Below are 14,269 nucleotides of genomic sequence, written 5' to 3'. Positions count from 1 at the left end.
GTTCCAAAACATCCTCACGTGGATCTTCAAGGGTGGTTGTTGTGTACTGTAGAGTTGGAACTGACCCATATAATCAATGAGCCCTTGAGTTGGAGGGTTACTTTTCCTGTTTGCTTGGAGTTTAAATTGATGCAAAATGTATTTTGTTTTCATGAAAGGAAAATCTGAGTAGGCTGTGTTTAAAAATAGCCATAGGAAGGAACTGAAACAGAAGAATAGCCAAATAATTTTTCTACATAGCATGATGGAGTGATTTTTTTTGGGGGGGGGGAGGGTGGTGGTGGTGGTTGTGTGCCGAGTCATAACTGACTCTCCAGTGGCTTTTCAGAGGGTGTAGATGGCAGATTGCATATTCTCTGGTGGAGCAACTGTTGGATTCAAACCATGGGCCTTGAGAATGCATTGCCCCCTCTTAGCACTTGTGCCATCAAGTCAGCCGCGATTCATAGAGGCCCTTTACGTACAATTGCTTTGAACCACTGCTCTCTCCTGAGTCTGTCTGTCTCTGACATACCTGCCCCCATTACTCTAGTTGCTTTGTCAATCCACCTCATCTGGTTCTCACTCTCTGGTGCTGTCCTCTCCACCTTTCCAAGCATGATGTCTTCTCCCAGAGCGCCCTTTTCTTGTCTGTACTTTAAAAAAAACTGCTCTTAGAATCCTTGATCAGTTTCATAGTCCAGGATAAAAATCATCTCTAGTGTCGTGAAAGGATTCAGAAACTAAGCATGGGCACTTCCCAGAAGCATAATGAAATCTATTTAGAAAACATGATTATAGGGTAAATCCCCCCTCCCCGATTGTGTTTTGTTCCAGATATGCAAGTCTGTACTTTTGCTGTGCTATTGAGGATCAGGACAATGAACTCATTACCCTGGAAATAATTCATCGTTACGTGGAACTCCTTGACAAGTACTTTGGCAGTGTGAGTAGTAGTTTAAGAAATTAAATGTCATAGTGCTTTGCTTTTGTTTTTTTTTTTTTTTAAAGTCTTTCCTGTAACAAGGTTATTAGTTGATTGTGGGATCCTCCGTGTAGCTTTGTGAGACAGACGGAATGACAATTTCTTGTCAACATGCCTGCCCCGTTAGCTGCTGGAATTGTGTGACCCTACAGACCTACTCAATTAGGACAATGAGAATGGGGTTTAAAATCGGAAACAGAAAGGAGTCTGAGGGTAAACATGCTACTACTCTAGAAATGCTTAGTAGAAAACTTAAATTTGGTTAGCAGTTTAATCATACTATCCAGAAAATACACATTTAAACACCAGGTTCTGCAGGTAGAAAGTGATGTGGTTTCCCCTGGGGGAGAGTGCTGAATTAGGTCTTCCCTGGCTTGGAGAAACTGTTTTTAAGTACTTGGAATCTGAACGTGAAGCAAGCGCAGTCGCTGATAGACCTTAGAGGGCGTGCTTGCCACATTCAGAAAGAATTCCCCCCCCCGCCCCCCAGAAGAGTTTCCCCTTTCTTCCCATTTTAGTAGTTCTTTCTTGCTTTTCAGGTGTGTGAACTTGACATCATCTTTAATTTTGAGAAGGCGTATTTTATTTTGGATGAGTTTCTTCTGGGAGGGGAAGTTCAGGAAACTTCCAAGAAAAATGTCCTGAAAGCCATCGAGCAAGCGGATCTCCTGCAGGAGGTAAGCTCCTCGCCATCTCTCGCCTTGGCACTGGCATGCTTTGCTCTTGCTGGGGAAGTCTTAGTCATTGCTTCCCGTTTGAGAGAGGATGCCAAAGCATGCTTGGCATGGAGTATATTTATTAGAATATGTCAGCAGACACATCAGTTCCATTCCTGGCGGGTGGTCTGTCCCTGCAGCCTCCTCTCACTCATTGCTTGGCTTGTTGGTTGGAGCTCAAAACGCTAAATCTTTAGTGGGAAGACCTCGAAGGGAGAAGCTTCATCACAGGTAACACTAACTGGAGAACTTGCAGCAACTATTTGAATTACTTAAAATGACATCCTTTTTTGCTAGTGTAAGTAATCAAGAATTGGCTGAGATTATGACATTTTAATCCCAAATTGCTTCACATTTTTGCTCTTGTCCATTAAGTGTACAAGTAGCCAAGCAAATGACATTGTTTTATAATTATCCTCTTAGGATTTGTTGGCCTAACCACCAAGAGAAGTATTTGTATCTCTCTTTGCCCTTCTTAAATAACCCCACTTTGTCTTTGATTACTGCAATCTTACTACAGTCATCCTGGTTTAACTGGATATTTGATGACGCTTAGTCCCTTAGATTTCTCAAGTTTAGAGTTTTGTAACTAGTAATATTACCTTTTTTCTAAATACTTCGTAGTATCTTAGTTAAAACCTTAATGCAGGTGCTTTTGGGGTAATTGTGGTCTTTATAACATACAAAGTTCATAGCATGAGAAAGGGTTGGTAAATGCAGTCAGTGAATACATTAAGGTAAGTGTTAAATATATATATACACACACATATATATATCTATGTGTATGCATACATGGATATATATGTATTTACATACATATACGTGTGTGTATGTATGTAAAAGATCTTGAATACTTTTGACCCACTGGTACATTTTCCATAAGCAGTGAAACTATGATTTTTGTACTTCCAGTGTATTTTAGTTCCTTGTTCATTCCATATTTGTTCATCAGTTTGTTCTATATGACTAAGGGAACCTTCAAATCCAAAACAAAAAAGTTTTCAAGCATTTCAGTTATAGAGGAAATACTGTTTTAGGGTAGTGGTATCAGAAGAGTAAAAAATCTTTTCCCTGTTTATAAATTCTTAACTCTCAGCCTCTGGAAGAAGGGAGGGGAACTGCCCTTGGGTCACTTGTAGGGATTTCTGGGAGTTGAAATGACACCACCTACAGTATGTATGTTTACATCTATTTCTAAAAGATGACTGACTGACTACCTTGCCTCTTGGAGTTATCCAAACAGCTGCTGGTTAATATGTCTGCAGAAGTGAAGCATTGCAGGCAAACCCTTCTTTGTATACTTAGGAAACCAGCACAGACTCTCTTGGGTGTATCATTTGCTACCGTTTGTTAGAAAACTTATCACGTTGGCTTATTTTAATGTTGCAAAATTTGCTTTAAAGAAACCATCTCTTTGCTTACTTCACTGATCACTAATCAGTCTGTTCCAAAAATTTGATGAAAACCAGGGTTAGGCAGTGGGAATTTTTCCTATTTGCCTCTTATTAATCTAGCGTGTGAGCCCAGAGGCACTGTAGTCTAGCGTTTAACTGCTAACCCGAGGTTGGTGGTTCTAGCCTACCAGCTGTTCCATAGGAGACAGATGTGGCAGTCTGCTCCTGTCCAGATTGACAGCCTTGGAAGCCTGGGGTGACCCGATGTCAGAGTTCAGTTTTTCTCCAGATTTATTATAGAATATGCTATGTTGTATTAGAATCTAGCTAGTATTTATTTCCTCACCACTGTCATAATTTCTGTTACATTTACTTGAAAATATTACTGAAGTTAACTGTTTTTAAAAGTGAATTTTAAAAGCCTGGCATTTAATTGTAACTTTTCCTTTTTATCTAATTTTATATTTGTTGTTATGTAGTATCTAATCAGTACTGACTCATAGCTGACCCTCTGGTGGGATTTCATAGGCTATAAACTGCACAGGAGGAGATTTCCTATCTTCCTGCAGCTTAAAAAGTCAAACTGCATGCCTTTACATGGGCAGCACTACTCCTTATCCACTAGACCACCAGAAAACCCCTCAGCTTCATTGCCATCGAGTTGGAACCAACTCATAGTTGACCCTCTGTTGGGTTTCTGAAGCTGTGGATCACCTGGGAAGGTACTGCTCATCACACCCTCCCATCCCCGAGGAGCATCTCGTGGATTCGAACCACCAGAGAGGTGTGGCCTTTGGGTTAGCAGCACAACTCTCTATGGACTAGATGACCAGAGCTCCTTCATCATACACATAAATTTATACACACATACAAACCCCAAGTGTTTAGACCCCTGCTAATACATTGGCTATGCTTAGATTTCTTTTCTTTTTTTTTAAATAATACAGTGTCACTCTGGAGACTAAGGTGTGCCTGATCCAGGCCATGGTTTTCACAGTAACGTGCTATATGCGTCAGAGAGTTGGACAGTGACTAGGGATGATAGAAGGAGAATTAATGCCTTTGAGCTGTGGTGCTGGAGAAGAGTATTGAATATACCATGGACTGCTAGGAGAACGAAAAGGTTTGTCCTGGAGAGGGTGAAACCAGGCTGCTCCTGTAGAGGCAAGGATCCTGAAGCTCCGTCTGACATACTTTGGACATGTTGCGAGGAGGGACCAGTCCTTGGAGAGGGACATCATGCTTGGGAGGGTGGAGGGACAGCGCAGGAGAGGAAGACCCTCAATGAGGTGGATTGATTCAGTGACTGGGGTAATGGGGTTGGGTGTGTCAGAGACAATGAGGTTGGCACAGGATAGAGCAGGGTTTGAGGCTGTTGTTCATAGGGTCTATGTGAGTTGCCGGTGACTCGATGGCACATCATAACTACAATTTGGAAATGGCTATAGATGTTATAATATGACATAATAAAGTTTACTAGGGGATAGAAAAGAATTCTAGGTCTGTGTTTGTGTGTGTACTTATCTCCCTATCAGAGTATTTATAATGTTGGTAAGCATTATCTTCGTTAAATGGAAAACCTTGGTTTTGTTGTTGAGAATATACAGAGCAAGATATACAGTGATTCAGCATGTTCCCCAGGTGTCAGTCCCGGTGATTACATTTGGACAGTTGTGTCACTTGCCTTTTGCTCAGTTACTCCTCCCTGTTAATGGAAACTCAGTGACCCCCAGGTTTTCTGTGTGATCTGGGTTGTCATCAGTTTGATCCCATATACATAGCTCTTAAATAAACTCAGTAGTGCTGTTGTTATTGTTGTTAGGTGCCAGAGAGTTGAGTACAACTCATAGCATCCCAATGAACAGCTGATCTGAACCCTGTCCTATCCTGTGCTATCTTCTTTATCTCTGACATACTCGGACCCATAGCTGGAGTTACTCTGTCAACCCACCTGGTTGAGTCTGAGGCTCTTCTTTTCCTTCAGTGCCCTTTCCCAGCATGTTCTCCTTCCCCAACATATCCAGAGTATGTGAGATGAAACCTTCACTGTCCTTGCTTCCAAGGAGCACTCTGGCTTCACCTTCTCTAAGACATATCTGTTTGATGTTTTGGCAATCCATGGCATGGTCAGTACTCCAACACTGCAGATCAAAGGCCTCAATTCTTCTTCTGTCATCCTTATTCATTGTCCAGCTCTCAGATGCATAGCAAATGATCCAAAAGACTATAGTATCAATCAGGTGCACCTTAGTCCTCAGATTAACATCATTGCTCCTCAGTAATTTGGACAGGTCTCTGACTGCAGAGTTTCCCAGTGCAAAGAACTGTTGTTCTAAGAGGATTTCAGGGGATATTTTTGGTTGATGTAGTTTTGGGGGTTCATCCAGTCCCCATGGCTACAGAAAGTCTAGAGTCCATGAGGATTTAAAATTCTGTTCTGCATTTTCTCCATTTTTATCAGGATTCTTGTATAGAATCTTGGATCAAAATGTTTAGTACTGGTAAATTGTCCTTTTGGTGTAGTATTTTTCTATCTTTAGTCGGTGAAAATAGGAATGGGTAGAGAAGCAAAGGTTAAGTGTTGCCCTGCGTAACCCTCTGTAACCCTCCTCTTCCTCACCATTGTTTTAAAAAACAATGACTGCTGATAGAATTTCTTTTCTTTAGATGAGAGCTTTAGCTCTATGAGTCACCTTTTCAGTGGTTTGTACACAAACCAAGTATAGCTTCTGTGAGTACTTTAAAAGTTTGTGTCTTAATTTAGCCACTCAGGTTTTGAGGCAGAACGTGGTCAGCCCATGCTTACCAAAGAGTTAATTTGAATGGATTGCATTGTGAAGCCAAGCTAAAGTCTGCACAGGCAGTTAGGTTTCACATTCCTCTGTTCTCATCTTCAGCATAAGTGAGAAGCAAGCCAAGGATGGATGGTGAGAGAGCCGAAAGGCTTTCACTTCCACCTTTGTACTTAATACCTCTTTACTCTTTAGGAGAGTGTTTAGAATATTAAGTTAAAAAACAGTCACAATTAGTAAATAAGAGGAGAAACAGCACTCCAACTGGTTGAAAAACCAAACCACACAGCTTTTGTTTTAGAGCAGTGAGAGATAGCCATGCTGACTCGTATTGAGCATTCGCAGGGAGGATGGTTGGCTCCAGGATCCACGTGCTGATCCCCAGGATAGCCCCGGAAAGATTCCAGGTGGGGTCACTGGGAGGAATGGGAGATGGCTGAGGTTCCAATTAGTGTTCTGGGGTTTCCGCATGTGCAAGTGGCAAAATTGGGATTGTACACCTAAGATCCTCAGGGCTGCAGGGAGAGCACGCACTGTCTTCTGCTGTGTTCCTTCCCGCATTCCTGTGTGGACCTGGCGTGTGTGCTGAAAATGCTCGGGTTTCATTAGCTTCGCTGTTGTTCAGTATGAGCACATTCACGATTCTTCCAGAGACTTCCCTGCTTAGAACAGAGTAGATTTCCTTAGGCTGGTGCCACGTTTTCCTTTTTACATAAGCTGACAATTTTCATTGTTCAAATGACTGGTCAGAAAATTTTTTATTCTTATATACATATTAATACTTACCAAATAATTTCTGATTGAGATTATCCAAATCCCTGGTTTTATAAGTAGCCTTTTTGAGGTCTTCTCATAACTTGAGACATAGACATTTAGTCTGTCATGAAACGATTTTGCTTCCAAAACTCTTCTGTCATTTATATAGTTGTATAGTTAACTTATCTAAATGTAGTCTTAAATTTACAGTAGATTTTTATCTAAATTTAACATCCTAATTGATTTTACTCTAGTTTTTTACGTATCACAGTTTTGGGTTTAGTGTTGCAGTGGCTCTTTTACTTGGATTATTTGCTATCAGCCAAAGAAGACTTGAACTTGTAGGAAAAATATCTGTGTTGGCTTTTAAAGGTATATTCGGTTTCAAAATTATTTTGATTTCAGTTCAGTTTTGTGAAGCAGACATCCCTATCTTGAATACCATGCTTTTCTTCAGAAAATGGAAACTTTTCCCGTTTCCTAAGTAGTATTTTATTTAGGCATAGCTTCGTTTTACAGGCAATTCAGACAGTTGGTCAGTGGATAAAGTAGGATTTTTATTAGCATACTTATAGTCACTAATAAACAAACTCCATGAATGGATATTTAAATAATAGTTGTTGAAATATCAGCAGGCATTATTGGTTAAATGCTAAAGATGCCAGTCATTTTGTAAACAGGGATCAGCTTGTTGTTTTTCAGAATGAACTCCTTTTGGTACATGGTTGTATGAATACTTGATCAGTTTGGGGGAAGTAAAGCCCAGCAGTTATTCCATATTCGATTTTCAGGGTTTGACTGGTGGCATTTAAAATGACTCCTTAGCATCAGCACTGGTTCTAAGGTTCATTCTTAACAACTCAAGTTTCAAATACACAACCCACGCCTGTCGCTGAGTCACCCTGAAGCACAGGGAGGAGCTGCCCTGCAGTGTTTCCAAAACTAGAATCGTAACAGAGGCACCGCCATGACTTCTCATGTGGAGTGGCCAGCTGGGGTCTCACTGCCGCCAGCCTTTCGGTTAGCGACCACATTCCTTAACCGCCAAGGCTCCTCACAACCTGGAACGCTAAATTTATATTCTTTGCAATCCTTGGACTGTTTTTTTTTTTCACCAGGGAAGTTTATCTTAAAACAGATGTTTTGGGGGGTCTCGGGGTGATGGAGTTGGATTATGTTTGCGTATTCTTTCATTTTTAAAATCGGCCTCTGACCACTGTTTCTCTGCTCCTTAATTTTGTAGAGCCAGAATGAAGAATGGGGAGGTTTGTCTGAGGATATCTTATGATAAAGAGCAATCTAAGACTTTAGGCCTTTTGGCCCCCAACTTATTTATTGGTAACTACCCAATTTACCATTTTTTGTGGCATGGATAAAATATGGGGTGTTATGCCAAGACTTTGCACGTGAAACGATCCTAGTCCTTGCTTGGTCCGTGGCGATCAGACACTGACACACACCGGCTATTGGGCTTAACCGCCAGCGGCAGGTGCATGGTGTTGCTGAGCGCTTTGGGATGTGGTAACCTTTCTTGTCGATACTAACAGCATCCCTTTCAAGTCTGTGAGGTTTTCTCCCTTTGAGTTCTGTTTGCTGTTGGTACTGTTTCTCACTCATTTATGAAACCACAATCAGTGAGGTACCGAAAGCAAGCGCTCAACTCCTGACTTTGCTTCCACTTTGAGATGATGCACTTTATGAATCCATTCACTGGATTACAGCTGTGAAGCTGCCTGGGCTAGAAGGGCGCTCTCCGGAGACTGGGGGCTACCCGGGCTGCATGACCACCTTAGAACTACCTGTACTGTGTCTGTCCAGGTGACAGTAAATCTGGGAATGGCATATGCGTGAAAAGGTAAGAATTTAGGAGGAAAGGGATTTTTTTTTTAAATGTAGCTTTTGTAAAGTTATACTACTTTAACTAACATTTTTAGTATGAGGCATTTACCAGAGAAATGCAAGATCATCTTAATTGGTTTGGAAACATTTAGATGTGTTCAGCTAAGTGTAGTATTATTACTTAACAATAAAAAGTGTTTCATTATACATTCTTCTAGGATTGTCCTCTCAGGGCAAACTCCTGTGGTTCCTTTGTATAGGCAACAGCTTAGGTTAGAACTTTTAAACCTAAACCATTTTCTTTTAAATGTGGTTAAAAGTTACCGAAGTAGTCGTCCTTGTTCTTTAATGCCAATATAATTTCATTTTCGTAGGTCCACTTGTTTGAGGTTTGGGATAGAAATTTGGCTGAGTTTTGGTTATTTGATATTTGACCTAAAGGCTTTTAGTCTTGTTTTTCCTTCTGCCCAGGAAACAATTGGACCAATGCCCTTGGTCTCTGCTGTCCTAGTTCCATTATTTTGCTGTATATGTTTTTGAGCTCTTCCCCTTGGTCGACCCATTGGAATTTTCAGGATTTTTCTCTCTACTGTCTCATTTCTAACACATTTGAGCCAGTTTTTGCTGTTCTTGGCTATTTATAAGGATGATAAGTATTATCTGTAATAAGGTGAAAAGGGAGCTCTGGTAGCTTAGTGGTAAGGAAATGCACTGCTATCTTAAAGGTACGCAGTGCAGATCTGCCCACTGCTCCAGGGGAGACAGATTGGGCAGTATCCTTCCAGGCAGTTTACGGCCTCTGGAAACTGCTGGTTGGCTCCAGCTGGGGGCTACCCCCTACCACCACTAATAATGAAAAACTTGAGATGCTCACTAACTAAATTTGTGACTTTCCAAAATCTTTCATTAAAACCCACAGTAAGAAATACATTTTGCATCACAACCTAGTCTACACACAGAAAAGGAAACCAGTTTAATAATGCATGTCTTGTACCCTGTTTAGCAGCTGCACATTTTTTCCCCATTCTGCTCTGTCTCCGTGAGCTCTGCCCTGCTAGTGGTCATTATATGTTCTTCCCAAAAAACTTCTGAAAAATTTCAGGGTCTGTGTTCCTTTTTAATCCTACTGATATGATTAAATAGAGAGGATTTTTAATCCTATTGATAGTCTTCTGTTGTCTTTTCTTGTTCTGTTATTCTCTTTTTCTGTTAAACTACACATTAAGGGGAAATTCACAAACACAGGCAAGCTGACCATAATTATATAAGTAGCCCTGGTGGCACAGTGGTTAAGTGCTTGGCTGCCAAGTAGAAGTTTGGTACATTTGACCTACCATTGACTTGTTGGGGAAAAGATCTGGTAATCCGCTCCCTTACAGATTACCGGTGGAAAACCCTGAGAGGCCTTGGATGCTGAGTCTTGATTGGCACGACACACAACAGACCATTTATCATAATCCTGGCTACCATCCAGAGCCCGTGGTTCTTACAAGGGGCGATTTTGCCCCCTTAGGGAATATCTGGCAATGCCTCAAGGTTTTTTTGGTTATCACAACTACGCGTAGGGTTGGAGGAAGCTGCTACACACCTAGTGGACAGAGATGAGGGGGCTGCTGTGCATCCTAGAATGCACAGTGCAGTCCCCCATGTCAGAGAATTTTCTGGCCCAATATAATAGAAAGGGTTTCCAAAGACTGAGAGTTCCTGGTTTAACTTAACACCTTGGAATATGCAGTTGCCATTTATAGATGCCTCCACATTTATAGACTTCAAACTTTTCACTGTAACATCGAGTTTAGACCACACATAACAGGCTGAACAAGAATCACATACAGAAGTGGGAGGAAAAGCATCTAGAAAATTGTGAAAGCACAAACCATGCTTAAGAACCTATTAATGCCTACTAATAAAGTTCACCTCCAGGATTCACCTGAATTCCCTTTTGGGAGGTGATCTCTGGTTGACTTTCAGGTCCTAGTCCACACCAGTTTGTGGAATGTCACTGCATAATTTAGTCTCCTCAACAACAAACAAAGCTGTTCACTTCTAGTAAGATAATTGAGTATTACTGGGGAAAGGAAGCATGTGTACCCTGCAGGTAGTCAGAGAACTTGACTTTTCTGCTGATTTCCCCATGCACCTCAGGGATTAATAGTTATCTAAAGGAGGTACAGTTTAAGGAACTTTTAATTTGCACATAAAGGCTTTTCCTTAAGGAAGCATGATGATGATTCAGGGCAGCCCACCTGCATACTGTGGGAGAAAGGTGGCCAAGTGCCCCACACCCCAGTGGCCACAGAGACCTCAGGGAGCACTTTGGCTCCACCTTCTAGGGTCCCCTTGAGGGGGCACTGACTTTACAACAGGAGTTTTGGCCTTTTCCCCCACCTCCCTTTCATACCTTTAGTCTTAAAGAATTTACACATTAAAATTTTTTAGAGTTGGAGTGTCGGCCTTGCTCTGATTCTAAGAAATCTTTTGTGTTTCTAAATACAGCCAATACAAAAATATGATTAAAATGAGTTATAGTCTGTGTTTAGTTTTCCTGCATTTTATTTAAAAAGTAAGATTAACTGCTAGAGAATGTAATTGTCCTGACTACTTTGTAACTCAGTGGTTTTCAGATAGTTTTGTTTATAAGGTGTAGTTAAGTTATCCCCATCATTCTTTTAAAGACAATTTTATAGAAAGCGTATATTATTCAGTGGAAATACACAAATGCACCAAGACATATACACAGCATCATATGATGTCATTGGAACTTCCTCATTTGTCAACCAGCAGCAGGAACTAAGGACATTCCAGTGTAAGCTGACAGTGATGCATTAGTGGAAAAGAAAGCAGATCAGTTTCTCTATGCTGATATGGAAGCTACCCAAGGGCTACTGTCAGGTGAGAAAAGCCGTAGGACACAAGCATCCTAACAGTGTGACCTCTGAAAGTGGTGCTTTTTTTCCATTTGTGAGGAACGTCAAACAGTTTGCATGTAGTATTGCTTAGTTTTAAGTAACATAATGCAGTTGTGTGAATGGAAGCGTAGCCTTTGTGTTGCTCCAGAAGCTCAATCTAGAGGAGGATTTATGAGAAATGAAGGCCAGCTCTTGCCTTGCGCTCCTGGCCATATCAGCCCAGCTGGGGTAGTCATATTGCCCCCTAATTTTTTTTTTTACGTTTTTAAAATCGCTTTTGGTTTCTAGTGTTTCACAAATGCTTGTGAAATAAGGCTCTGGTACCATGAGCCCTGGAACGCAAGAAACAGGTCCTATGAAGTATGTGGCTGTTTTGCGTTCCCGCTGCCCCCCCACTGCTAAAAATAGAGCTCTGTGAGATTGGATACTCTGGTGCCCTTTGGTTTTGACACAAGTAGGGTTCCAAGGTGGAGTAAGGACTCTGCGTCCGTTGACCCAGCTTTCAGAGGAGCAACAGAACGGACCGCTGTATTCTGGAACATAGAGGCAGGAGCCGTCCTCTATAGCAAGGAGCCAGCGAAGGACCTTTATGCAACCAACAGGAGGTGCCCGTCTCACTGACTCTAGTTAGTTCTCAATGAATGGGGATTCTTTCTCTTGACAACATTGTGTATGTGAGAGAATCCTCTGAAGGTTTTCCGTCTGAGGTCATTGTTTACAGAAACGCGTGGCTGATTGCTGAAGTCCCTTCTTGCTAACTTAGCGCCCTGTGATTATTGAATAGATACTTCTTACCTCGAGCCGACTTAAGCCTTCAAGTAATAGCAACTTCTCCAGTTTCTCATCATAGCTCCTCAGCTGGCTTTCCTTTTGAGAACATGCCATCTCAGAATGTTTAAGGCAGTGGGACACTCTTCTTACCTTGGGAAAGTAGATGGCTTCGGGAACAAACAGGGGCGCTGATTGGTCTTGTCAGGCTGCATTTCCTCCTATATCAGGTCCTTTCTGTAGTGGGGTGGGGAAACATTTTAGTGTGCAAGAAACCCAAATATGCTGAGACTCCACCCTCCCCCTCAAGCAGTGGAGAGGACCGTGAATGCTGGATGAGCAGAACAGATCAGAAAGTAGCTGCAGCGGAGTCAGAAGCCTTGCCCTGGGACAAAGAAGTCCTCCTCCTTAGTTATGAGCTGATCATGGGGTGAAATCGGTTTGGGCCCCCCCACCCCCATGAGTGGTATGAGGGAAATTGAGAAGGTTGAGTTTACGTTCTCAGCACTGAGAGCTAGGTCACCTGGAGGGAGATAGGTTGTACAGTGATACAGTGGTCAGTAATGCACAGAGGAGCCCAGGGGTGAGGCCACCTCAAGTGAGTAAAAAGAGTTTTCTTTTTATTTACTTAAAGGCAAGACTTCTAAAGAGTTTACCTTAAGGCTAATTTGTGTAGTAACAACTCTAAGCAATTCTTTTGTTCTGTTTTCCTTTAGCCATTACTCCCACTGAATGTAAACCACAAGCATGATGGGTGTTCAGACTGTCTCCCCCTCCCCACCCCAGGGGTAGGTGTGAGCTGCATTCCACTGAAGGGCATTGGGTCTCCTGAGCTACTTTACTGTCAGCCACTCTGCTGGGTTTAATCCAGTTTTCTCAGTGATGCAGGGCACAGAGTTTAGAGTTCCATTGAATTGGCCATGGTATTTTCCTTGTATGTGACTTGTTTAAGCATGGATGTGTGTATCCTTTAACTCAAGCCGCGTTTTAAATGTTAAAAAGTCCTTTGGGCGTTTATAGCAGGACTTACTCAGGCCTAGCAGTGTGAGGAGGGAAGCCAGGCAAAGCATGTTATAATGATGGAAAATGGCTAGAGTGCATTTATGTCTGTGCATTGTAGAGTTTCTCTCCTCTTCTTTTTCCCCTTTCTGTTCCTTGAAGGGTCTTTTGGCTTCTGGAAAAGCTGGCTTTCTCCCTGTTTTTTAGAGGCAGGGATGGTGAGCGATGTTGAAGTGCAGTCATGGGTCTCATTGGATGTCGAGACCCATTAAGCTTCTCAGCGACCCCCACCCCCTTTTTTTTCTGCTAAGCCAAGGTCTGGCAGATTTTGGAGGAGACATACGAGGGGGCTTGGGACACCAGGGAATGGTGCTATCTTATGAAGATAAGAGGGTAGCTTCTTCCAAACGTTTCCATATCGGCCCTCTTTAGAAATGGCCTTTTTTTTTTAAAATCTTAATGACAATAAGCTGTCCATGACTGGTTTTATATGATATAATGCAATAAAATTATTCAAAACAGCCTAAAAACTCAAAGAACTAGTAGGTGAAAGCTGAGTGGACACACCTAAACCTTTCCTTCTCTGCTCAGGTTGGGGAACACTGTCATGGTACGTGTTGCACTGGCGCTTCGGGCATGGTGATGGGTTAGGTGGGGGGTGGGACAGGCCGTGGCTTGTGGCCTGAGCGTTTTTGGTGACAGACTGGAAAGATCTGTAGCCGTTAGCCATAGTCCTGGGATCACACTACACAATCCAGGTTTTACAGGGTACTGAAGTGTGCGTGGAGTACAGACATCAGAATGCAGAAGGACATGAAGTCAAGGAGAAATTGTGTCACACTTGCTTTGATATTTTATTATTACTGGGAAAGTCTAATTACATTGAATCACAAGAGATAGTCCCACATATTTCCTCAAGTTGATATTTTCCCAGGGAATCTTGAACTGATTGTAGCCTATCATTAGACTTATAATTTCTTTTTTCTTAACCCCCCCAAAAAAAATACTGAAATAGGTTCAGCGGTTCCCTGGCACAAAGGTGCTGTTCATTGAATTCTGTAAGTCATTAAGCCACTGATGCAGAAATAGGATTCCTGTTAAAGTGACGGCTTTGGGGAGAGAATGAAGCATT

The 14,269-nt window shown here is 41.9% G+C and overlaps 1 protein-coding gene across 2 annotated transcripts in view; it reads left to right on the top strand.

The window, feature by feature from the left end:
• AP1S2 (adaptor-related protein complex 1, sigma 2 subunit) overlaps positions 1-14,269 on the top strand; it is a 36,355-nt gene that overhangs the window by 16,373 nt on the left and 5,713 nt on the right. Inside the window, exons 3-5 of one of the 2 annotated variants that reach the window (XM_006892398.1) lie at positions 817-925; positions 1,504-1,641; positions 7,866-7,910. In XM_006892398.1, the coding sequence (XP_006892460.1) occupies positions 817-925; positions 1,504-1,641; positions 7,866-7,910 (292 nt within the window). Of the gene's footprint in view, positions 1-816; positions 926-1,503; positions 1,642-7,865; positions 7,911-14,269 lie in introns of those variants that run through there. The other variant, XM_006892397.1, reaches the window with a different exon arrangement.

The sequence above is a fragment of the Elephantulus edwardii genome, unplaced genomic scaffold (genome assembly GCF_000299155.1).
Source record: "Elephantulus edwardii isolate Elephantulus edwardi_28Jun2011 unplaced genomic scaffold, EleEdw1.0 scaffold00115, whole genome shotgun sequence".
Lineage (NCBI taxonomy): Eukaryota > Metazoa > Chordata > Mammalia > Macroscelidea > Macroscelididae > Elephantulus > Elephantulus edwardii.
Note: the sequence above shows the minus strand (reverse complement) of the source record. Positions and strands in the feature narration are given on the sequence as shown.